This window comes from Melanerpes formicivorus, unplaced genomic scaffold (assembly GCF_026170545.1).
Source record: "Melanerpes formicivorus ecotype bairdi unplaced genomic scaffold, bMelFor1.0.p_v2 SCAF_3, whole genome shotgun sequence".
NCBI classification, from domain to species: Eukaryota; Metazoa; Chordata; class Aves; order Piciformes; family Picidae; genus Melanerpes; species Melanerpes formicivorus.
Window position 1 is genome coordinate 6,593,086 of NW_027142355.1, and position 26,766 is coordinate 6,619,851.

The 26,766-nt window shown below is 37.2% G+C and overlaps 1 protein-coding gene across 9 annotated transcripts in view; it reads right to left on the reverse strand.

Moving 5' to 3' along the window:
- The window catches only part of GRM8 (glutamate metabotropic receptor 8), a 359,393-nt gene that overhangs the window by 53,705 nt on the left and 278,922 nt on the right, over positions 1 to 26,766 (reverse strand). For 8 of the 9 annotated variants that reach the window (XM_068165642.1, XM_068165650.1, XM_068165657.1 and 5 more), the window contains exon 8: positions 18,064 to 18,200. In XM_068165642.1, the coding sequence (XP_068021743.1) occupies positions 18,064 to 18,200 (137 nt within the window). Of the gene's footprint in view, positions 1 to 15,156; positions 15,280 to 18,063; positions 18,201 to 26,766 lie in introns of those variants that run through there. The other variant, XM_068165672.1, reaches the window with a different exon arrangement.

Below are 26,766 nucleotides of genomic sequence, written 5' to 3' on the forward strand. Positions count from 1 at the left end.
TCAACTCTCCAAGTTTGAGCAAATACCAGATTCTCTCATGAACCCAGTAATCCTGACAGCTCAGTGTATAGCTGCATTAACAAGCAATGTGGCATAGTAAGAGCCAATCTGTGGAGTGAAAGTGTTGGCTCTGGGGACCTGAGGTTCACATTGGTCATTATTTCAAATTAGAGTCTGGGAAGGAGGGTTGTTGAACTAATTTTGATGTAGTTCAGTGGACTGAACACCTTGTAATAATTAAAGATTAGATGTCCTTCTGGAAAGCACCTTCTGTTTTCATTTTTAGGTGGTGTTGGATGATAGGCTGGACACGGTGATCTCAAAGGTCTCTTCCAACCTGGTCTATTCTAATATATTCTATTCTATGCTGTTCTATTCTATTCTATTCTGTCCTGTCCTATTCTATTCTATTCTATTCTATTCTATTCTATTCTATTCTATTCTATTCTATTCTATTCTATTCTATTCTATTCTATTCTATTCTATTCTATTCTATTCTATTCTATTTCAGCCAAAAGTAATCTAGTTCATATAGGCTGAGACCTACTCCACAATGAGCAGATGTGCTAAGCAGGAACAATTAGCAGATTCATTTCAAAAGCAGACTCTTGACTGAAACTAAAATGCTAATGCGCATACACCATCAGACTACACTCCTGTAATAGAGGCAGAGTAAAGAGTAGGGGAAAATACACCTCAGAATGAGCACTACTTGCCTTCATTACATCTGAACTGATCTGCTAAGAGTTGCTGTATGTGCAGCAGTTAAAAGACTGAAACACCATGCTACACCTGGTCATCTGGCTCATTCCCAGCTACCTATAACATGCAGCAGTCTTTGCCTGTAATTTATTCTTGACCTATTGTTTTGCATAATAGAAATGTAATAATGATATCCAGTAAAAGACATGATTACAACAGTGGTCTTAAAGTTCCATCTGTTTTTTTTCAGTCACTTAATGTACATATCAGAGGACTCAGCTTCCCAAATCTGTGCAGGATATTCACCCCGTCAATATTTTTCTATCTTTAGGTCATAGCACTATTGATCTCACTTCTTCTCTGAGATTAACTTTAGACAATAAATGATAGTAGAAACTGAAGAAAAAGCAGAGGAGGATCATTTGGAAACATAGGCTTAGGGACATTTTATAATGTTCAGAACTGCTGAAAACCTTTAACTGTCATAAACTTTAAAGAGAGTTGCTGGATGCTCAATTTCTCTTGAAAATCATATTTTTTAATGCAGATATAAACAGTTAGCAGTGGAACTTTCAGAAGTGCCAAGGGGAACGTGTTCAACCCATTTAATTAATTTAAATGGGAGCTAAGTGCCTTATCTGTTTAAGTGCTTTTGAAAATCCCACTATGCTTCCATCTGCAGTTTTCACAGTCTAAGTACTTTGGAGGAACTGCTCCAAAGAGATCTAGAAGCTCAAATGTTACAAAACTAACTTAAGAGGAGCTTAACATTAGGCACACATTTTGAAACAAAATTCTCAGGGGGGGACAGACTCTGACAAAGAAGTCAAAGTCAGACAAGACAGAAAACAGGGGCTTTGACACTGAAAAAGAATTTTAAAGTTCTGCGCCTCTTCAGCCCTTACTAATCTGGGTCTGTAGCACTCTTTATACTGCTCAGACATTTCTAAGGCTGAGCAAGTCTCAGATTATTAAATAGCCTTAGGTAAACAGTTTCTGGAAGATTTATTTTGTTACCTTCATTTTCATGTGGCATCTTTTAGCTGCTGTTCACTATAGCATGGTGCAAGATGAGGAAAAATTCAGTGTTAAATATATCTAAATTCATCATCTAGGTCAGATGGATAGGGATAGACTAGTTCTGTATATATTATTAAAAAGAGCTTAAACATTAATTTTATTTGAGTAGCTCCTCTGAATTTGCAAAGTCTGATAGATTGATGAGCTATCATAAAGTACCTCACATTCCCCTAAGATGAGGTTCCATTTTCTACTATTCCAATACTTACTGGATTGAAAGTACCTGAAAGAGAACGACAGCATGTCTGTAAGACACATACTCGTTTTCTATTAAATGCATCAGGATACAAAAAGAGAATGGCTTCATTGCTATTTAAATGACATTAAAATCATCTCTGTATGAAATATCTGCCTGATGGAGCTGCAATTTGCTTTAATTTGTGGCACTAAGATTCACAGTTCACTAAACCATTAGCATACAGACAAAATGCCATTTCATATCAAACCCAAGTAAACATCTCTATTCTTCAAGAACATTATAAATACAATTTCCTCTAATATCTAATAATAAAGCTAAAAATTAATGATGTGGGAACTGGGGTAAAACAAGATGAGATTTACATGACACAGTACAAGTTGCACATTCACATTCCTGGCACCTATGTTCTTCCAATAATCAAGCAACTCATTCAATTTAGCTCTCAGCAATGAGAGAAGACTGATCAAAAATGCTGTTAATAGGTCACCTGTAATTTCTGAATCATTTATGTGTACAAATTCACCCTGTTTTCCATTCTTAATGGTCATGGATGAATTTATCATTTACACAACTCAGCAACTGGTGACAATATAAAGGCACTCAGATAGCCTTCAGAGAGTTTGTATCAAGAACATTGGTAGATAATAATTTAATGTTTCTGATTATGTTATATTATCACATACAGGAATTTTCATTTTTGGTATCTTAGAACAGAATATTTATTGAAAATAAGTGTTTAAGCACTTTATAATGAATGGAATTATACAAGAGCTGAACAGAGGAATGCAAGCAATGCATTCTGCTAGAGTTACGGGACCAGGAAAACATCTTATTTTGTAGTCAGACATGACTTTCAAAAGCATAGAGGTTCTCACATAAATTCATACAGCTTTTAAAGATATTCAGATTCTTAGTTATAAAAATTACAAAGCACTGAAATAATATTATTTCCACCTGTCACTAGGAGTCATTCTTATTTTTGTCTCAAATTTCTGGAAGTATTTCTCTTCTGAAAAAATGGTTCATCAGAGGTGCATAGCAAGTGAATGAATTACAGCAATTTAGTCTCATATTTGGCTTTTAAAATTGTCTAATGCGTCTATTCTCACAGCAAAAGTTCAAGTCTCTAATGTACCTTGTCCAATCAAGTAATTTGAACCATCAAAAACTTAAAACTGGTTCAGCTAAAGTGAATTCATTATGAGCCTACATGTAATGATCATAGCATTGAGTCTGCCAGACAGATTTTATGTGTTTAGAGAAAATCTAGTTATACTTAGAGACTAAACTTACAAATATTTAAGCAGGCATGTGTAGAAGGGAAATAAGGACAAAAAATATAGTTTTAAATTAAAAAAAACAAAACAACCACAAAACAAAAAACCAACAACTAACCAAACAAAAACAAACAAACAAGAAAAGAAAAGACAGAGAGGGGATTTAATAAATGTTTGTAAATATCTGAGGGCTGGGTGCCAAGAGGGAGGGGACAGGCTCTGCGCACTTACACCCTGGGATAGGACAAGGGTCAATGGATAGAAACTACAGCACAGGAGTTTCCACCTCAACATGAGGAGGAGAGGAACTTCTTCACTTTGAGGGTCACAGAGCACTGGAACAGGCTCTCCAGAGAGGTTGTGTAGTCTCCTTCTCTGGAGACTTTCAGGACCCATTTGGATGCATTCCTGTGTGACCTGTGATAGATTCTCTGGTCCTGCTCTGGCAGGGGGGTTGGACTAGATTAGGTCCCTTCGAACTCCTAATATCCTGTGATCCAGTGAACAAAAACCCAAGGGACCGCCAAAGGTCATCTATTTCAAATCCCCTGCAGTAAGCAGGGACATCTTCTGCTAGATCAGGTTGCTCAGAGCCTTGTCAATCCTCACCTTGAATATTTCCAGGGATGACATATCAGCTACCACCCTGAGCAACCCATTTCAGTGTTCCACCACCCTCACAGTAAAGAACTTGTTCCTAACATAAAATCTAAATCTACTCTTCTCTAATTTAAAAGTTTACCTAGACCTTAGTCAAACATTTGACACTGTCTTTCACCATATCCTCCTGGAGAAACTGGCTGCTCATGGCTTGAACAGGCAGATGGTTCACTGGGTTAAAAACTGTCTGCACTGTCAGGTCCAGAGAATGGTGGTCAATGGATTTAAATCAAGTTGGTTGACAGTCACAAGTGATGTTCCCTAGGGTCAGAACTGGGGTCAGTTCTCTTTAATATCTTTATCAATTACCTGGATGAGGGGATTGAGTGCACTCTCAGGAAGTCTGCAGATGATGCTAAATTGGATGAGAGAATTTTTCTGCTCAAAGATAGGAGGGCTCTGTGGAGGGATGTGGACAGGCTGGATCAATGGACTGAGGCCAGTTGTATGAGGTTTAACAATGTCAAGTACCAGGTCCTGCACTTGGAGCACAACAGCCCCATGAAGGCCACAGATTTGTGGTTGGAAAGGTGCCTGGCATGAAAGGACCTCTGGGTGCTGGTTGACAGCCAGCTGAACATAAGCCAAAAGTGTGCTCAGGTGGACAAGAAGGCAAACAGCATCCTGGCCTGTATCAGGAACAGTGTGGCCAGCATGAGAAGGGAAGTGATTGTGTCCCTGTACTCAGCACCGGTGAGGTCGCACCTCAGATACTGTGTTTGGGCTCCTCTCTACAAGAAGGACATTGAGTTGTTGGAGAGTGTCCAGAGAAGAGCAATGAAGCTGATGAAGGATCTAGAGAAGAGGTTTTATGAGGAGCAGCTGAGGGAAGTGGGATTGTTTAGTCTAGAGAAGAGGAGGCTGAGGGGAGACCTCATTGCTCTCTACAACTACATGAATGGAGGTTGCAGTGAGGTGGGTGTTGGTCTCTTCTCACTAGTATAAAGTAATAGAACAAGAAGAAATTGCCTGAAATTTAACCAGGGGAGGTTTAGATTGGTTATTACAAAAAAATTATTTACCAAAGGGGTGGCCAGGCAATGGAACAGGTTGTCCATGGACATGGTGGAGTTGCCATCCCTGGAGGTGTTCAAAAACTATGCAGACATGGTGCTTCGGGACACGGTTTAATGGCCATGCTGGTGTCAGGTCAGCAGCTAGACTCAATAATCTCTCCAACCGGAACAATGATATGATTCGATGAGAATATATTCCATTCAGTTTGCCAAAGAACAAACTTATGACTGTGCATGGGATACCTGCACAACAGCATTTTATTCTCAGATACCTTGGGGAGCAGACTAGCACAAAGTGCAGTGGTTAGGAGGTCATCAAGTAAATGGATACTGTTAATGCAATGTGCAACTATCACAATGAATTTTACAGCTATTTAGAAGACATTTCAAAATAAGCAAGATTTTTTTTTTTCTGTTTTGGAAGCATGAGCCACATTTTTTAAGCATGAGTTTCTGGAGTCTCTATTTACAAATGAGACAAAAAAAGCAAAACACACAAATTGAAATAAATAACTCTACCACATTACCTTAATGGTTTTATGATGCATAAATATCCTATTCAAGGTGACATCAGCAGACTTCAGATTTTTTTAAAAAATACTTTGCATAGTCTCCTGTTTGTATTTTGAAAAGATATACTTACTGTCAATGGATCAGACTGCAAGTCAGGTTTTCAAAGGTATTCTTTATGATGACCATTTTCACTAACACATATCTTTACTTTGAGGTCCTCACTGCCCTTACATGTACCTGACACACACTTGAAGAGATTTAAATGAACATTTATATATATAACTGATAAAGAACTCCCATGGATGAAAGTCATCATATGCTACCAAATGTAGACTGTGCTAGAACTTTGTTTATGATTAAGCATGTTCAAAATCCCTCAAATTTAAAACAAACAAACAAGCCCACAAAACAAACAAATAAAACCAAACAAAACAGCAGACTTAGATTTTTCTGTAAGAAAATGCTGCTATCACACGTTTTTCTCAACAATGGGTTTTGAGCAGCTCTAATATAAAGGTCATTTCCATCATAAGACTTTTTTCTTCCCTAGAGATGATCATGCAGAAGTAGATAACCAGCATACTTCACAAAATTTAGTGTTTTTAGAAAAGGACCTTACTTCTGGTATGAGGTTTTTAACGTCACTTGCCTTGTGCCTGGGAAATCTCAGTTCTGTACAAGGTCAATGCAATGACTAGTTCAATGGACTAGCTGCACTTCTTGATGAAGCTTTTAACACACTTAACAAATGAGCTTCTTCCCAAATCTGTTCCATTTATTTGCAGCTAAGTTAAATTTCACGATGACTGGTCCCAAATCTGCTGCTCCATGGCCATTATATTTCCCTCCAATCTGTCTCAGATGTTTTTCATCCCCCCTGCTCAGATTCTCCCCCATTTCACAGTTCAGAGTGATGAGAAGGAACACAAGCTGTTTGACTTCAACTGAATTTTATATAGATTTTTTTTAAATGTGAAGAATAATTATTTTAACAAATTATATTGTTTAATGAAAAATAGTTGTTATTACATGCTCTAAATAATTCTATTGCTTTAAAGGTGAGTTTCTTTATCAAAACTAAAAGCTGCTGTCCACAAACACCTTCATGATGGCTTGCAAAAACATGTACTGGGCTAGACCTTCAGCAGATATAGATCATTGCACTAACTCCAGTAGTGTTATGCTAACAAGGTCATGACTCATTCACACATTTAATATTACTTAAGAAGATGTCCTGTAACTCTTTTATATAAATATTTAGTGTTTCATTATTTTAGAATTAGAAAAGAGTCAGTCATAAAATTCCAACCTCCATAACCTTTCCTACAAAATAACAGCAACACACAAATAATACATTCTTTGTATTTCCACACTGCTCAGAGACCAATACCTCAATTACACTAAGGGCTATGCAAATCTGCAAGAAAAAAAAAAAAATATTATGCTAATCCTAAAGAATTCACAGCCAAGTCATAAGATAAAGGATAGCAGAGTACCAATAAAATCCAGAGAAGGCAATCCTAAAAACAAGGCAGCACAAATCAGCATGATGGTCAGCAGCCATAGGATACCTCCAAAGAGATGCTTTTTGAGGAAATTGTAGCAAAAAGATTTTTAACAGGAGAGCTAAAAGAAAGTAGCATGGTGATTTTGCAACACTTTACTGAGCTTTCCATCCAAGCATAACTGGCAGCAAGACAGAGAGCACAAAGGCAATAATTTCATCACTGACTTCTCAAAGTGTATCAGAAAACAGCAGGAATGTCCTGTGATCCTGTGCTTCTCAGCACACTATACAGTGTTGTGCAAAGTTACTCTCACCTCAGCAACCTTGTACCTTAATCGACTGACAAAGGCATAGAAAATCTTTGCTGAAATGTAGGGATCATGTTTATTTCCATGACTCAAGAAAAGAGGCAATATATCTAAACACTGAGATATAAGTTTTGACATTTATTTTAGGTGGTTTTCCACTATAATAGCCCATATCTTTCTTTTTGCCTGCTCCTCTTAGTGAACAGTCAGATCTTTCTACAATCATAATTTGGAATTTTCAGCCCTACATAAACGAAACAAAATCACACTGCCTCTTTAAACACAGTTCCAGACAGGTAACAAAATCACATATAAAACGTCTGAAAGCCTGAGGTACTTCAGAGCTGGCAGAAAACAGACTGTGTTTTATACTGAGATATTCAGCAGAAAGGGAAGAGGTCTGTTTGCAAAGTCTGTGCTGCTGCTTAGAATGAAGAGTCAATAATTAAATTGAACAGTCTTTGGAGAAACCTAGTTATCTGTCAGGCACAAAACAAGCATGTGGAAGAAGTTTAAGCTAAAGTAAATACCACACAGCACATTTAGTTGGGGGGAGAAAGTGACCAAGAGAAAAAAAGAGGAACACATTCTAAATGAGAGTAGGTCAAAAAGTCGGAGGTTTTCACAGGAACTGAGCATATTGAGATTTACCCTACAACACTTAGAGAACTTACTGAGGAGAAGAAAGCTAAGACTTTATGGGGAAGCATGGAGAACTTGCAAATGGGAGGCCTAGTGCTTATAAAAGAGAAAATGAAGCCAGGGAACTATCAGTTATTCATTTTATCTTGAATTCCCAGAAACATCCTGAAAGGAATAAACAAACACATTTCAAAAATACAGAAAAAAACGAACAAGACAAATAACAGCCAAAAGGGATCTGTCAACAATGAGCTGTCACATTTCTTTCAGTGAGAGAGTAACAGGCATCCTGGATGAGAGGCAAGCAGCTAGGTATCATTTATCTTAACATTAGAAACATTTTTGACACCATCTCAAATTACACTCTTAAACATAAGGAACCTATTGAAACAGATCTAACCCCTAAGGGCTAGATGTAGCTTATATCAGAAAACTGTAGGATTATAAAATTTATCATAGAGTCACTGTCTGAACAAAAGAGATGGTATGGGGTGGGTCCTGGAAAGGTCTATTCTTAGTCTGCTATTATTCAGTACTTGTAATAACCACTCAGTGCAGCTTGGATGATAAAATAGAGTATATGGTGATTAAATTTGGGCAATAACCATGGAAAAGGGTAAAACTGTGTTGAAGGTCAGGACACTTACTCCAAATGATACTGCAAAGAGTCTGGGAAAAAGGAGCGTGCAGATTAACAGGGACAACAGGTAGCACATTATGGGTTAGAAAGGACAGAGACAGCAGCTCTTCAGAAAAAAAAAATAAATAAATAAAAGATATCACAGGGCTCTAGTGTATTTTAATATGTTGAACCAATGTCAGAGTGCCTCAGAAGTGGTAAATGCCAATTTATGAAACACAGAGAGATAAAATAATTATTCCCCTCTACTCTGCACACATGAGTATAGAAAATGATGGTTGCTCTGTAACTCTGCCCTAGTGATACTTCAGCCAGAGCACTTTGTGAAGGCTGGACCATTGTGTTTCAGTTTGAAGGAGAATCAAATGGGGAGTCCAGAGGAAAATGGCAAAGATCAGAAGTTTGTCTAGAAAACATGACCTATATGACTAAAGTGAGCAAGTTCAGGTATTGCCTAAAGAAATAACATAGCCTAGGGGGTAAAACAACAGGCTTCAAATATGTGAAAAGCATGAGGATGTGATTGATGTATGCTGAATAAAGTGAGAAGTAACTGGCTTAAACTATAGCACTGAGGAGTTAAGTCAGGTATTTATGAGGCAGTTCAGACTGATATCAGGAGTTAAAAAATGGAAGAGAATGCCTGCAGAAGCTGTAAAGTCATCATCCTTCAAGTTGTAAATTTATTCAAGTGCTAGATAGTCTTTTGAGATCCCTGTGGCTGTCTTCTATAGTGCTAGAGCAGATTTCAAGTACTAAATATTTTGAGCACAAATGAAAAAACTAAGATCATAACTAGGTCAGATAAAAGTTTTGATGTAATCTCAGGACAGCTAAACTCTTTAGACTGCTATTGTAGTTTTACATAGTAACTATTTAAGAAATCAATTTTTTATATTTTTCAAGAATAAAGTAAACAAGAAATGATGATGACCATGCTTTTCCTACTCTTTGGCTAATTAATTACTCATTTTAAATATTGTTATGGGTACAGCTGCTGCAGAGAAAATGCTGCTCTGAGAAGTGGCAAGGAACGAAGTTCTCAGCCCAAGAAATCACCACTGTCACAACAGCAACATCAACATAAATGAACATAAATCAGTTTGCTAAGTATTAAGCAGTTCTCAGGCAAAAAAAAAAAAATCCAATAGGGAGTCCTACATGTGAATGGAAATTTCTTCAAGGATTCAAGGTGTCCTTACCTACTAATGTGATGCACAAACTGAAGTAAAAGAAGATCCTAAATATGTAATGAACTATATAAACTAGTAATTCTGTCATAGTTCTAGTTGAAGACATACTCACTGGGGAAACAGAGTTTAGGATTTCAGGTGCTTGTGTACCTCCCAGAGTTTGCTCAAGGTGTGCAGGAAATAGAAACAAAGACATTCACAAAGCAAGAAAACTTAAGAAACTATGTTTGAAAGAGATCTCAGGTGTGCTCCCCTGGCCCCAGTTCTGAATCAAACATGCAAAATTAGGCTGTTCAGTTCACCTTCTCCAACCCACCCATAATTCTGGAGGTTGTCTGGCCTCCCAGGCAATGCAGTCCAATGCTTAATTATTATTATCATTAGGATCTTGGAGCATGTCTGCATTAAATCTTTCTTACTGTAATTCAAATCCATGGCTTCTCCTAACAGCCAAATTAACTATGACCAGCAGTTTGTTCTTTTCCTGGAACAGCTTTTCTGTTATAAAATAAATGAATATAACTCCCCTCAGTTCAGTCATTGCTAGACTAAACAATCCTAGTTTGCTCAACTTTTCCCTACAGGCATACTTTAGATAGCTATCTAAAATATCATTATCATTGCTTGCAGCTGAACTCTCTCCAGCTACGCTGCTTTTCAAAGTGAAGTTGCAATTCTGGTAACAAGGCCATAGCATTGGGGAAGTGAACAGATGGGTTGCATCACAAACCTTGGAGTTCCTTGCTGCAATGTTCTCTGGTGATGAAAATCTCAAACATTCCAGAGCCATTGCTTACCTTTATGCCTATGGTCTCCATAAAGGGGGGATTCACTTCAATTCATGAAGTTAATGGAAACATTACTGCAATCCTCCCTATTTCATCTAGTCATCCCCAGAACATCCTATTGTCCTACTCAACATTAAATCCATTTACTGCAAGACAAAGTTACATTGAGATTAGCTGCACATTCTTCACTCCCTGCCTTAAATTATACTATGATAATGTTGCCACTAAAAGTAATGATAGCATTTTGGAAATGCAGAAAGGAATTTTATTAAAAGTAAATTTCAAAAAAGCATTTGAGAATATAGCAGGATGAAGTGCCCCAATAAATATTAGACTAACATTCTAAAGAAATTAAATTAATTCTCCTGGAAGATGAAGAGAAATTGCAGCAAAGCAAACAGAAAAAAATAAAATCATATAGTAATGTCCCCATCAAAATGTAATTTATGAAAAATAGAATCTGTAACCTTTAAAAATCATAAAATCCCAGTTTTATTCTACCTATAATGCATTTTCTTGGCACATCTAAAATTTGCATCCACTGTAACCTATTGTTGACTTGTGTCTTCGGTCTAGCACTGGTCATAGTGACTACAAGTCACCTATTCAGCACAGATCCTTATGGTAAAGAAGAATATATCCTGAGTCATAGTTCTTGACCAGTGCTAAGATCAGCTTTGTGAAATCTAAATAGTCTTCCAGCAAACATCATAATTTTCTGGTTTACAGCCTTGTGTAGACTAAAGGAAGACAGCAGTATAATTTTGAGAATAGAAGAACCTCAAACATTTTTGCTTGTCTCATTGAGTTTTGACCCAGCATCAACAACTTTCAGGCAGATAACATGAAAGGAGTGTTAAGCTGAACTCTACTGCCCTATTACATATGGGGAGAAGAACACTCTGCAAACAGTGTGATTGTCATATTGTTTATAGATATAGTCATATACAGCACTAAGTGCTGCTATTGTCTATTTCACTATAGTGTGTTCCCTTGTTAAATACAGGGCTTAGGTTCAGCAACTTGAAAGCACCTATCAATTATATAATAGCTACCACAGGAAAAAAGAGATTCTTTGGCTTCTTTAATGACATATAGTGGCCTACAGCAAAGCTTGAAACTTCCTTCCTGCAGTTAAAGAAAACATCAGAAGCTTCTTGAATTATTTCATTTTACCATGTCACAAGAAAATGAAATAATGCATTTTGAATCTGTTACTTTCAAAAAGAATTTGCTTGTGTCAGTGTTGATAGTTTCCTTCAGCACTAGATACATAATTTACAAAAGACCTAGAAAACAAGAAAAATCAAATACTGATTCAAATCTTCCTGTGATATGGCTGCCTGAAGGAAAGCTCATTGTCGATGTGGGGGTTCCCAGTTTTTACTACTTTACCAGACACTGTGCTTAAGGCTAATGATTATGGCTGTCTCTCTGATAGCTCATCACATCAGTGTAATTTTAATTTATGGTTTTCTTAGTCATAAATCAAGACTATTACAGAAAAAAAAATTGAGGCCTCTGAGTAACTTGCATCCTCACTGCATACATTCCATAAATCTGAAATCTCATGCATCCTATTATTTCTAAAAGAATGTTAAAAATCTGTTAGTGTAAAATTTCTGCTTTTCAGCATAACTCTTATGTTGGGGTGGGAAAAAAAAGAAAGACCAAACAACACATCAAATGTTGTCTTAAAAATTTTACTGTTTCTACTTGAAACAAGGTTTTGTTCTGCCTTCCTCCTCCCCCTTCCCCCCCCCCAGCATTTTTTAAGGAATAATATCATATAAATGGATATCCACTCAAGCTTTTTATCTGCCTCAGTTAAATCATTTAAGACCTGGTTTTGAAATTACCAATAATGATTCTGAAAGCACACAAATTACTAGCTTGAAATTATTTGGATTTGGATATGCATTTTCAAATTAGCATCTTTAAACAGAGATTTTGCTAGATCAGAACAATGTATAAGCTTGAAATAAAATCTGAGAATGCTTTAAACTTTATTAGAAAGGATTTTTGTTTGTTTGTTTATTTAAAGTCCAAATATTTATTACACAATTCTTAAACATTTAATTTTTTTCCCAACTGGCATTTAGCTTTCAAAACTGAACATTTACAAAGAGGTGGGGGAAAGTCTCTCAAAAATGGACCAGAACAAGCTGAAGGAAATGAAAATGAGAAACTTGTTCTTAAAACTTTAGGAGTGGGACTATTTCTATTTACTGCTACTGATAAAAGCCATCAGTCACCACCTTGACCTAGCCCTTATTACAACACATGCAATACAAAGCACATTTTATAAGACAGAATTCATTATTAATCATAAGAAGAAGTTGATTTCAAATCATAAGGTCCACAAAAAGTATGCTTGTCTTTAACAACTTTCTTCCCACAGAGATTACACCATTGAGAGCTCAAATTTGCTAAATCCACACATTTGTAGGAAACTTTTACATGTGACCTGGTATGCAAAATACTGTTGCAATATGAATAAAACATAACTGCTGCAGAAACAGCTACCTTTTCCTGGATGTTTATTCATTATAAAAAACAGATTATTTTTTAAAGAAAGGATTTTAACTGTCAAGGTTTCCAGAAAAATAAGTTATCTTCTTCTGCTGATAAAGAAAATGAGGAAAGCAAACAAGAGAAAACACATAAAATGTAGTCAATGATGAGAAGTTCTATGACATATATTTTTTCCTTCAAAGTGATTCTAAAAAAATTTAGCACCAGGTTATTTCTAGTACATTAAGATCACTGAAAGTCAGACAACCTTATAGGACTTTAAAAGGGGTGTAAATTTACCTTGTCAAAGTTGTGTAAAGTGATAATAGGCTAAAAGACAACCAGGTTGGGTTTTTTTGAGAGTATAGTTTTATGTTTATGTTATCTGTTTTCAAAGTTTCCTTGCATCTGTTGAAGATGCAAACTCCAGAATCACACAAAAAAATGTTTTGAAGTTTGCCATTCTTTCTAAATTTAACTTCTATAATGTATCTCTCAGCATTGCCATATACACATTCGTTTTGTAAGATTGGAAGAGTAATAGTGATCAGTAACCATGAAGTTCCTATATGCGGAAGCTACATCTGCTTCAGAAGAAATCTGAAAGGTCAATCTGCCTAAAGGAGTGCATTAATGTAATTGACTACTGCAGGGAGGAATCAGCATGGAAGCTAGAGGGGTCTCTGCAGCTGGTGAAGCTTGCTGACAAAAAGTCCCTTAGGGAGTGTGATACAGAGTCTTTATCTAGACAGAGTCAGCACTTGGTGCCCAAAGGGAAAGCCAGCACTTCATCAGGAAAGGAACAAGTCTGAAGCTTGACAACAAGGACCCTGCAGAGTCAGTGTAAACTTTGAAGAACCAGAGACACCAGGAGAGGGATCACAAATCCTGAGGATTGGGGTCAGAGACAAAATCAGGGCTGGCCACCAGTTGAGGAGCCACAGCCTACACAAGAGAGATCTGCAGTCGAAACCCAACGAAAGAAAAATAAAACATGAGAAAAAAAACCAAAGCAAACCAAAAACAAACAGCAGAGGGCAAAAGGAAACCTTGTGAATCAGTTATTTAGATGCAAAACCTGTTCTTATCTTAGTCACGTTAATTTTTCCCACGGTTGAACTGCATGGCACACTTAGTTCTTTCACGGTTTACATTTCTGTCATAAAAAATGAATATATGAATAAAAGCTATACGTTTTCTGATGAGCAAAGCTAGCTGTATAGATGAACACACACTCATAAACATATCATAGCTACCACACATTACCATACAATTTGAGGAAAAAATATCTGTAAAAATAGAAGTATCTACAAGGGTATCTAGCTGATAGAATTCATTAAAAATCATAGTTGGAAATGTATTCATTAAGAGGAAACTGCAGGAGAAAGAATTATATCTTAAAAGTGTCTCCTTTATAGAAAAGCACAGTAAAATGTGCACTGTTGTCTTAATACTGATTTGCCTTCAATAACTATAGGCGTTTTCACTGAAACCAATGAAAACATCCATTGTGTTCCCAGTGACTCAATGATGGAGCATTGAAAATCACTCACAAAGATTACCTGTTTGCAGTACATTTTGTCTAGCGAGAGGAGGCAATAGCTTTGCTACAGTAAATCATTATGAGGCATAACTACCATTGATGCATGCTATGTAAGTCTAGTGAATATAGAAACAGATGGAAATTAACCGTACAACTGCTGTTATGACTTCCTTTGCCCTAGTTACTGTACCAGCACATGCAGACCATAATGCAGTATCTCAAGTCCTGACAAACTTTAAGAAATAAAGCCCAGTCATCCCTTTAGAAATCTTCCAGGGTTTAGAAAGAGGTGAATAAATTGTGTAATAAGAATAAAAGGTAAGGAGAGAAACAGAGGTGGTTGAGGCCCCATCCCTGGAGGTGTTTAAGACCAGACTGGATGAGGCTCTGGCCAGCCTGATCTAGTGTGGGGTGTCCCTGCCCATGGCAGCGGGGTTGGTACTAGATGATTTCTGTGGTCCCTTCCAACCCTGACTGATACTATGATACTGTGATAACATCTCCTTGATGAACCAATCAAGTCACACCCTCTATGGGTGGAAGGAGACCTGTGTGCCTGCTCTGACTTTGGTTTATGTGAGCACTGGGTGTGCTGTAGAGCAGGGGTGGTGGGATGAGGCTGGAAGCAGAGCCTGCTACTGAGCAGTGTGCCCTCCTGCTCCCATCTTCATGACTCTACGTGCTAGACAGAGCTCACCTGCATATTTGGACAATGAGTTGTTTCCATCATGTGAGCACATGGAGGTGGAAAAAAAAGAGATGAAAAAGAGAGACAGAGAACATCCCAAGACATCTGTTCTTAATGAGAGTTAAAAAGGGATGTCCTTAGATAAAGCATTTCCCATTAGCTTTGTGGTCAGTGTGGTTAGTATGGTGTGGTTTGCACAGTCTGAGTAGCAACCAGTCTAGTCATATTTCAGAGCGCTCCCTGGAGTACACATGCATCAAGAAGAAATAATGGGACTGAAAAGCTACAGGCTTAATGAAAAATTTAATGGCCTAAGGGGGTTAGAAAAAGGCAGATCGGAATGGAATTAAAATGGAAGTGAATTCTAAGTTAGCTTTTAGCTAGCTATTACTATGTAACTGCTATGTTAGCACTAACATAGTAACTAACTGTGCAAGATGTCTACACCAGTTTTTCAGCTAACTTAATAAACATTACATTTTCAGAAAGCTGTAGCAATTATGAAGACCTGGAATCTACACCATAATAGTTATGATAACACTAACTCTAGTGTTTTCTAGAAATTACTATTCAGTATTAAACTTCTGCAACGATGGGGGGGTTTCTTTCTGCCTATCAGCAGGTAGGTATCAGGTTATGGGAGGGAGGTAATACTGCCACATAATCTGCTACACAGCTTCTGCCAGTCAGGTCTTTTCCATTTGGGCTGAAGAATTAAATACACAAGACCTTGCCAAGTAGTTATAGATACTAAATGGTAGATATGGTGAAGTGGTTTAACAGCACTAGCTGAAAATGGGGACTTGTCATATGTGCTACTGTGAGAGCACTCAGATAATTATTGCAAAGTAGTCTCAACAGAGGAATAATTTGCAAATATTTACTAGACTGTTTCTTACTCTTCTGCAGGAATCTCTCAAATGGAAGACAAGAAAGGTTTGAAACCTTTTTGTGGTTTGATTAAGGTCACTGCATAAACTCTCTTTAATGAATCTGGTCACCAGTTGTGCTTAATCATTTTCATGGCTCTGTGCTGGATTCTCTTAAGCAGCTCCCGGTCCTTGAACTGAGGGGACCAGAATGGGACACAATATTCCAGATGCAGCCTCACCAGGGCAGAGTAGAGTGGGACAAGAACCTCTCTCGACCAACTAGCCACATCCCTTTTAATACAGCCCAGAAGAGCATTGGCCTTGACCACAAGAGCACATTGCTGGCTCATGGTCAACCTTCCTTCCACTAGGACCCCCAGGTCCTTTTCCCCTTCTCTGCTTTCCAGAAGGTCAGTCCCCAACTTATACTGGTACATGGGGTTGTTCTTTCCCAGATGCAAGACTCTACACTTGCCCTTGTTGAATTTCATTCAATTTCTCCCTGTCCAACTCTCCAGCCTAAGTCTTTGCTGAATGGCAGCACAGCCTTCCAGTGTGTCAGCCACTCCACCCAGTTTTCTGTCATCAGCAAACTTGCTGACAGTGCTCCCTGTGCCCTCATCCAGTCTGTGGATGAATATATTGAAGAGTACTGGTCACAGTACTGACCCCTGAGGGACCCCACTAGATACAGGCCTCCAACTAGACTCTGTCCCACTGACCACAACTCTCTGACTTCTTTTCTTCAAACAGTTCACAATCCACCTCACTACCCAGTCATCCAGACCACACTGCCTCAGTTTAGCGGCAAGGATGCTGTGGGAGACAGTGTCAAATACTTTACTGAAATCAAGATAAACCACATCCACAGCTTTACCATCATCTATCCACCTGGTTATGATGGTGATTTTCAAAACAAATATAATTACATGCACATATGGGGCTTAACTACCAAACATATTAAAGAAGCAACTAAAAACACTTTCTAAGGATGGGTAAGTTATTATGTCTTTTGCTTCTTGTCCTATTAAGTAAGAAGGGACTATACTAACCCTAGGTACCTATATTAAAAAACCTACAAATTCTTCCTTTATATTCAAGAAATATTTTTCTTGCAGAGGTTCCTCATAAATTCATAGATTCATAGAAATATTTGGGTTGGAAGGAACCTTAAAGATCATCTAATTCCAACTTCCCTACCACAGGCAGGGACACTTTCCACTACACCAGGTTGCTCAAGGCTTATCCAACCTGGCCTTGAATAGCTCCAGGGAGGGGGCATCCATGACGTCCTTGGGCAACCTGTTCCAGTGTCTCACCATCATCACTGTAAAGAATTTCTTCGTAATACTCAGTACAAATCTACCCTCCCCAAGCTTAAATCCATTCCCTTTCATCCTATCACTAAAAGCCTTTGTAAAGAGTCCTTTAGTGTAGCCCCCTTTCAGGTATTGGAAAGCTGCTATAAACTCTCCCCAGAGCTCTCTTTTCTCCCTTCTTTTCATCCCAGTGTTTCAGCTACATCCTGGTTAGAAAGTCTAAACTTCTCTTTTACAAAATACCTTATAGTGTTTTAAATACCTGAACCATACACCTGCACCCATTGTTTTATATGACACTTTTTTGAGGGTGAGTTAATTTTTTCCTGCCTAACATAATATAAACAGGAATATCAGATATATCATAATTATAAAATATCACTTAAAGGAGCAGATAAATACACAACTCAACCCAGTTTAAAATATAAATAATTTGGTTCAGGTAATTTTGCTATCACTGTTTTCTCAAGAAAAGAACAGTAGACCTTTACTCTGCTAACTCACAGAGAACAAATCAGCAACATTTTGTAAGAGTTTTAAACCAATATAATATTGCAATGAGTATTGTCCAATGTCAGCATCATAATCAAACTAGTACTTACATTTAGATGAAGTTGGTTAGTCCACTGGCCAATTACTTTGTATTCTGTACTCTTGTTGGTGATTTGATACTGAAAAATATCATAACGTCCAGGAGCATCTCCATTTTCATTGAAGACAACAGGTGTTCCAGCACTCCCTGAAAAAAAAATTAGTATTTAAACCCAATTAGGATAAATACCTTTAAAGCAATTTTCCAGAAAATGTATTTCAGAGGAAAAATACTAATTAGAGATTGATCAGGTTCTCTGCAATTCAAGGCTAATATAGTAATAAATCCAAAAACCTCACAAAGAGAAAATGCAAGTTATTATCATAACCACAAAAATCTACCCTCTCTGTGAGTTCATTAAAACAAACAAAAAGGATAATCTTTTACAATCTTTTCTTGGCTGCTTGGTTACTTGGTTGGTTAGGGAATTCTGGTTGTGTATTACAGAACATTAGGAAACTCTGTGATAAAACAAAAGCAGAGGAACTATTTAGGACTCGCATAAGGTCACAATTTCACTTCAGGATGCGAATACAGTGCAGTAGGAAAAATTAGCAATCTTGTAATGAACTTCATAAGGAATTTACCTGTTAAGTAGGAAAATTAAGTTAGTATCATCATCTTAGGAGCTAACGCTCATAAAAGACCTTGAGACACAAGTGTCTAAATGTGGTCACAGTTAATGTGATCAGTTTCTTGCACTGACCACCTGTGTAAAAGTGTTTTATCAAAGTAAATTAAGGATAGCAGCTGTGCTTGTTGCTCTCTCCTCTATACATGACACAGCCTGATGGAAAGGGCCATTGTCGAAGCTGTCAACAGTTATAAATTGACACTCTGTTCTTACTTCGATCAACAAAATGTTCAAAGATTGAAAACTACATGTCTATGTTGGCAACCAGGCCAGCCAAATTAGAACACATTTTGATTAATTCCCTCAAGGTGATTTCAAGGATCTGCACTTCTGCAAAGACTTTTGAAGAACTACAGAAAGAATGTGATTTTCATCCATCCTCTGAATTCTTATGTGTAGGTGAATAGTATTTATATTTGCAGTCCACTGAAGACAAATCCAAGCACGTTAAAGTTCTATTTCAGTGACTGGATAAATAACCCTATATTTTCTGGAGAGAAAACCCAAACCACCACAGAACCCACACTCCAATGTTTTCATGTTTCTCCAAATGAACAACAAAGAACAGGAGAATATCCACTTTATAGTAATTTCCTACAGTATAAGACTTGTTAATATAGCACCTAGAGGCACTAAGTCAACTATGAGTGGTTTCCAGAGAATGCCAAAAAACCTTGGAATTCTGAGTACATAACGAGCAGAAGCTAGCCAGTAGAAGTGGCAATCTACATTGCCAGAATTTCAGCATAAATACTTCTTGTATGTCTGTCTCCCTTAAAGAATTTTGGTCTCTTGTTTTGTATAGCAGCTTTCATACACAACTGATATCCAGTGAAATAAACAGTGCTTTGAGAGTGGCAAGTGGCACATTAACTACTGTGCCAATTTCACAGTTCTGCCAGCAAAAGTCTGGCTGCAAAAATTAGATGTGAGCAACCATGGAAGATGAGTATCAAAAAAATTTAAGTGATAAAGACTTAAGACCACATAAAAATACAGGGCACTTGAGACAAATTTCTGGAATGCTCTTCATGCTTTGCTCCAAATTCAGCTGACAGAATAAAGGGCAAGAAAAATACAAGTCTACAGTCTACAACAATAAAATTATTCTTCACTGCTCAAATAGCAGGCTGATCCAATAAAGTTCTTTCACCCAATCAACACATACTCAATTGTTATTGGTATGGAGGTAATCTTCAAAATATTACTCTCAAGTAATAATGGAATTCTTTCCACTAAGTAGCATTTGAAGAGGTCTTGGAAAGAATAGATATGTTTTGCAATCAGATACAAAATGCCTTTTGCATCCCTTAAGACTAATGGAAACTTCAGATATTCTTATGCTCTCTAATAAGTGTGAGTTTATAATCTATTGCTGTTTTAAATATATCATGTACAAAGAGGCAGACTACAGTACAGGCCAGAAGCATCTTTCTCTTTGATGTAGTGGTGTTCTCATCTACAGTGTAACAGCATCTCATATTGTGGTCCTCAGTCAACAGGGGCAGAGTATCCTGCTGAATTCAGCTGCTACTCTGAGTGCAGCAAGATCTTTCTCATGCAACAGATGTTAAAACAACCTTTGCCAAGGTAATAAATGAAGCTTGTTAAAAGCTGGAAGAAACCATAGAAGATTCAGACCCCTCTCTTGAATAGCAAATTTCAGAAAGCACAGTAACAGTCAAAGTGACTGCTGTAAAGCAAATTTGATTATGCCCACACAATGCTGTCATAACTAGTTGATACTGTTAGCAAGCGGTACAAGATTTTTATTCTCATCTGTTTATACCTGATGACTTATATGTGTCTTTTAGTTCATTGTTTCTTTGTGCAACTAAACTTTCAATGGACTTAAAGCAATGAGGTATGCATGGCTGGATTATGCTAATAAACCACTAGCTACATAACCAGGAGAGCAAAGCTTAAAGACATTTCAAGAACTGGGGATTTTACCAAAACTATGAATTCAAGATGGTAGAAGAAGCCTTGAAAGTGTAAGTACAGAATGAAACCGCAGGCATCAAGGCTGCAAGCAAATCACCAATGGTTAATTATCATTCTTTAGAAAATGCTAATCTCATCTGAAAAAAACAACCAACCCAAAACCTGGTGGATGCTCATGCTGAACAGTCCATCTGAGAAAATACACTTTGTTGAATATTTCACCAAATCAAAATGAGTACTTCTGTGCAAAACCTCATTAACAGATAATTGAACCATGAGGAGAAACATTGTAGCTGACCATAGCTAATAGCATAGGTGTCCAGATTCAGTATATAACACTGTAACAAATGCCATTGAATTGTACAAATGGCTCATTCCTTGACAACCAGATATGCAGAACTGAGCATTCCTGATTTCTGGTACTGTCCTGCCACATACGCTTATAATGGATCATTAACATTACAGGGAATTTCATCTTAGTTCTAGATGAAGACATTGAGTGTTTAATTGCTCCATTTAATTGTCACTGAGGACTAGCTGCTAAATCTAAATGCACACACTTTGCATAGAAAGTAATACAGAGCACAACACTGACCTGAGGCAGTGAGCCCAGGTTCCATAAATTCTATCTTAAATAAAAAGATTTTGGGAAACCACACTCAATCCTGGATAAAGTATAACAAACTTGGGTATCGTCATCCAGAAACAACATTTATTGGGCACCATCATACAAAAAAATGTTACTTTTGCTTAGGAAAAATGTCTCTGTAATGTTAGTATAGACCACCGTAGAGAATTCAAAGCAGTCCACAATTTTGAAAGTAATTTCACTAATTTAATGACTTTTTTTTCATAATTTGTCAACAATCATGTAACAAGGTAGTTAAAGAGCAGTAAGGGAACTGTGCCTCTGGGTCCCTTCACATTTTACTATGTAATTATGTTGCCACGCATAATTTTAACCCATGATTGACTCAGGTAGTTGTATTCAATCTGTCACCACCTTAACTAAATTTTAAAATATATTCTGGAAGCCTAAACCAGAAATACATGGCAGAATTTCAAGAATATAAAATAAGCTTGGCTATGGAAAATCATAAGTGAGCCTTCATTTTCCTCATCTTTCCTTAGTGCTAATCCTCTTTATGGTTTTTTAGCATGTAGGTATAGTTACTAACTTACTTTGAGATATTTCTGAAGTCTCTCTTAGCTGAATGATTTCACTACAGTTTTAGAAACTCTTTTCTTTTTTTCCCCCTGACATATAAATGAAGACTTTTAAGTAGAAGGAAAAATTGAAATTTCACAATGAAGCATTGTTCAAAAAGTTTACAGACTTGTTTTTAAATCAATAACATGTGTTTGCAGTTAAAGAGGTGAAATAAAATAGGAAAATTCAGCGCTTTTAAATGTCCTCGATCTGTAAAGGAAAGAGCAGCAGTTCAGTCTTGGGATTAGTAGAGTGTGAAAGCATTAATTTTTTCCTTACAGAAATTACTTAACAAAAAGTGGTAAAAGGGATAAGATAGAGTGAGAAACATATGAAGACAGAGCTCCATTCATTCTTCTACTCCTTCAATGACATGACAGCACAAATTACACTGTCCTAACAGCAGAGCTCTGGCTATGTCTCATGATGTGATTCAAAACACAGACAAAGTAATACTGGGTTGTGTGACTGAACTGATGTCCTGAGTATTTTAAGTCATAAACATAAACATTTGTCTATTAGTGGACATCCTTTTCACAGCCATATATACTGTAAGTATGATATAGTAATCTCAAAACTTCAGAGTCTTTACTGTACTGTGTATGAAGTCCTTTACTGCCTGTGCACCTACCAGCAGGATACAGGGCCCTCCCTGTTGCAAACTGCTACACTGTGCCCTAGTTGCCCAATCTGTTGCTTGTACTTCCAGGGGGATGTTAGCTGGTTCCTGTTGGGTCTCTATACTCTCCCTCAGGTTTTCCTGGCTTCAGGAGTCCCCTGTCCATCTCAGTCTAGCACTCAGCTACAGAGATGAATGTTGCTATAGCTGCATTCTTTGGTGCTGTGTTTTTTGAAACACTGAATGGCAGATAAATAGATTCTGCTTGAAAATCACTCCAAAATCAGATTAAATAAATAATCTTCTATAAACCCTATAGAAGGTTGCTCTGCAGAACAATTGCCATTCATTTTAAGATAATCCATATCTCCAACATAAAAGAATTGTTACATTTTTTTAAGCCTACTTATCATAGATAGAAAGTAATAATCTAGTACTGAAAGAACTTCTTCCTCCTCCTTGTCAGTTTACAGCCAGCAGCATTAAACAATTCTGAGTGTTAAACTAGCACATTAGCTAAACAATACTGAAGCAATGTGTGTGACCACAGCTGTTTATGAGCCTTTCAAAATGCAGCTTAAACTATCCAGAAATGTGATTTAGAGAATAAAACAAAACAAAACAAAAAAAAACCACAAATTCAAACCATAAGATGTATGAGACTTTAATTTAGAATCAGGATGTAATGGATTCTTTTCAATTTTTAATGCTTTACACTGATGTCAGGGAGGACTCTTCTTAATAAACAACCAGTATATGACAGATTCTTTCTGCACTGAAGCTGAAAATTCACATTCTTCTCAAGAAATCTTTAAACATGTATCTTGATATTCTTAAGATGCTGCTCAGCAATTACCTTATATTGCATGTGCCTACTTTATCAAGTTACATTTCACATGGATCTAAACCACCTCTGCTCCTAATGCAGACTGTAATCTTGCTCCCTGTGAGGTTATGGGCTACACTTGAACAGATGCCTTCTAGTGAAGCTGTTCTCTTTACATCTGAGGTAGTGAAAAAGAAGTGTAATGACTGGAAACCCACTAGCATGTGTGATAGGGATCAGCTGCATATTAACCTGCAATTATTCCTACATTAATAATATTGATGAGCCTTATTTAAAAAAAAATAAAATAAAATTAAATACATTAGGTAAATTATATCAACAGCCTTACATGTTTCTTATAAGAAAACCTTCAATAAAAATGTACAAATGCCTTGACAAAGCTGTAGAAAAATGGTTTTTTTAATAAGCCTCAAAGCTGTCATTTACAGAATATTCCAGCTCTAGTGGAGCTGATTTCACCACAAAGCTTGATACCAGATATAAATCTGTTATTTCACCAGATTTCAGTGGCTTAATATTTATTTTTTTAACTGAAATGAAAATTACTTAATCCAAGTCTTCATCATTTCAAGTGCTTCACATATGTTGTTTTATCTGTTATGAATTATAATGCTGTCATGGATTCAAGGGTATGCTTAGGCAAATGGAAGGCCAGCAATATATTGTATGTGATAACACAGTTAACTGTTGTGTGTCAAAACCTTAGAATGCATTATCTGTTAGAACCAGGCTTTACTGGAAGACTCATCAGATCTATAGGATCAACATTTCATTAATTTATACAATTACTTTCAAGTGCTGGATGTAGGGGTTCAAATTGTTTTTAATCAGCATTTGGTTTCAATTAGCTCTTAGAGGAGAAAAGTATCACAGAGATGTATATGAATGAAGTAAAAAGAGGGAAAGTAACCATCTGAACTTTCAGTCACAGAGATGAAGAATGCATTTAAAAAATAAAAATAAGTAACTGTTTTCAATGAGATAAATTAAATACAAGGTAAAGAGTAAATGTTAGCTGTTCATTTAATACCTGAAGGAAAAAAAAATAATTATAAACAACTAATCAGAACTAACAAAAGTTAATTTGGGAATGTTAGATTGGCAGACAGAGGAATACATGTTGTATCAAACTATGTGAACTTCTATGATGGAGTGACTTCATCAGTGGATAAGGGAAGAGCTATCATCTGTCTGGGCCTGTAAGAAAGATGGGGGCAGTCTTTTGGCAGGGCCTGTTGTGACAAGACAAGGAGTGATGATTTTAAAATAAAAGAGGGTAGATTCAGACTAGATATAAAGAAAATTCTTTTTTATTACAATTTGCATCATGAAACACTGGAACAGGTTGCCCAGAGATGTGGCTCCATCCCTGAAGACATTCAAGATCAGATTGGACGAGACTCTGAACAATCTGATCTATTTAAAGAGGTTCCCACTTACTGCAGAAGGATCAGACCAGATGACCTTTAAAGGTCTCTTCCAGCCCAAGCCACGATATGTAAGGTTTGTGATAAATGAAGCTATTATCTACTCAATCTTCATACAGCAGTCATTTTCAAATAATAAGCAGTGTGTCTTCTAAAATCATAAATTATGCTTGTCCATTCAAAATCTGAAAAGACATCTCTTTATGCTTACACTAAGCATCTCAGTTCAAGATTAGGACAAAAAGCCAGGATTGCATCCAGTTGCTGTTGCAGCATAGGCACTTACTGACATCTTACATATACATACTGCAGTGAGCTTGTGCCTTTCCAAGGTAGCAGCTGGAGGCCAGATGGGTACCCTGAGGTATCTGAAATGGCATTCAATGCCCATGTTTAGGCAATTTATTTTACTTACCACAGGGCAGATTCTGGCTGTTCATGTATGAATGCACCAACCAGAACCAAAGAAAAACTGAGAATTCTACAGGAAATTAATTATATACAAATTTGGGGCATATGTGATATAAATTATAGTAGTACCTACCACACAGCTCATAGAGAATGTAAATAATTTGGTATTAAAATAAACTTATATAAATCAGTCCCAAGTTGGGCAGTACAACTTTTTATTATTGAAGCTAATAGACAAGAACTTTAGTTGTGATTCTACAGAGATGGGCATAATTTATTTGTTTTGCTGGTTCTCAGCACAGTGAATGATTAGATATGTGTACTTTTGTGAACAGAACAGCTCATTCCACCCCTTCATAAGAACATGAGTCAGGGCAGGTATCATAAGCAAATGATATTCAAAAAGACAAATAACAAGTAATACCTTTTTCCTTCCAGAATGTATTAGAAATTCTTGCCACAACAAGCACAGAGACATGATGTCTCATAAAACTTGAATAAAATTTGAAGATAAGACTGAGCTGTTGTAGCCAACAGTATAGGTATATTAAAAAGAAATTTGCACTATCATTCATTTTCTTTGTTCTCTACATTCTCTTCTTGAGCATCTGCTCTTGGCTATTCTCAGTAAATGTACTACACTAGTGAAATGTTTGGTCACATCCTCTAACATACTTATTCCAGTATATAAAAATAGAGAACTCTACCTCCTCTCCTTACAGTACACTGAGTCTACTAACAGGCAATTAAGTATACCTGTAATACAACTGCATCACAGATTAAATCTTGTATTTTGCCAGATGAAGAATTAAAATTGATAGACACCAGTCATGTCATGGTGACATAGTATTGTGAAGGCAGTTTTATATTTCCCAGTCTGGGCTGATCCTGTTCACTTCTACAGAGCAAGGCTATGCTTCCACCTTCAGTTCTCCTCCCAGAGATGGGTTAATGTTTATGTGAAGGATTTTCCCTACTCCAGGGCTACCTAGGAGGGGTAAGAGATACAGATGAGTTTCTTCACAAGTAGATGCTAAAGCAAAGATTGTATTAGCACTGTGGCATTGTCAGTCTATTGTAAGCATGAAGAAGAGGTTCTGATGGGATATGATGACTATAAAATGAGCCCCTTTGGACCTCTCCTGCAACCTTAGCTTTGTTTCTTTCAGCTCTAGAAAGCCCTGACTGCACAGTGACATCAGAGTAGATAGGGAGGGGGATTTGGAGGGAGAAACAGTGGCAGAGACCAAGAGAAAAGGCTTGCCATTAGCCAAAAAGCTTAGTTCTACCTGCACTGTTAGAAGAATCTACTCTGGTTTTATTCTGTACTTGGAAAATCCATAGAGACAGGTTTCATCTTAAAATCTGTGCATACATTGCATGCCAGAGAAGACTGGGTCAGTTCTGCAGCTGAAGAACCCAGTAAAAGAACCCAACAGACAGTTGGGTCCCTCAGTTTAAGAAAGATGTTGAATTGCTCAAATGTGTCCAGAGAAGGGCAACAAAGCTGGTGAGGGGAGGCTGATGGAGCTGGGGTTGCTTAACCTGGAGAAAAGGACGCTCAGGGGAGACCTTATTGCCATCTACAAGTACCTGAAGGGAGGTTGTAGCCAGGTGGGGG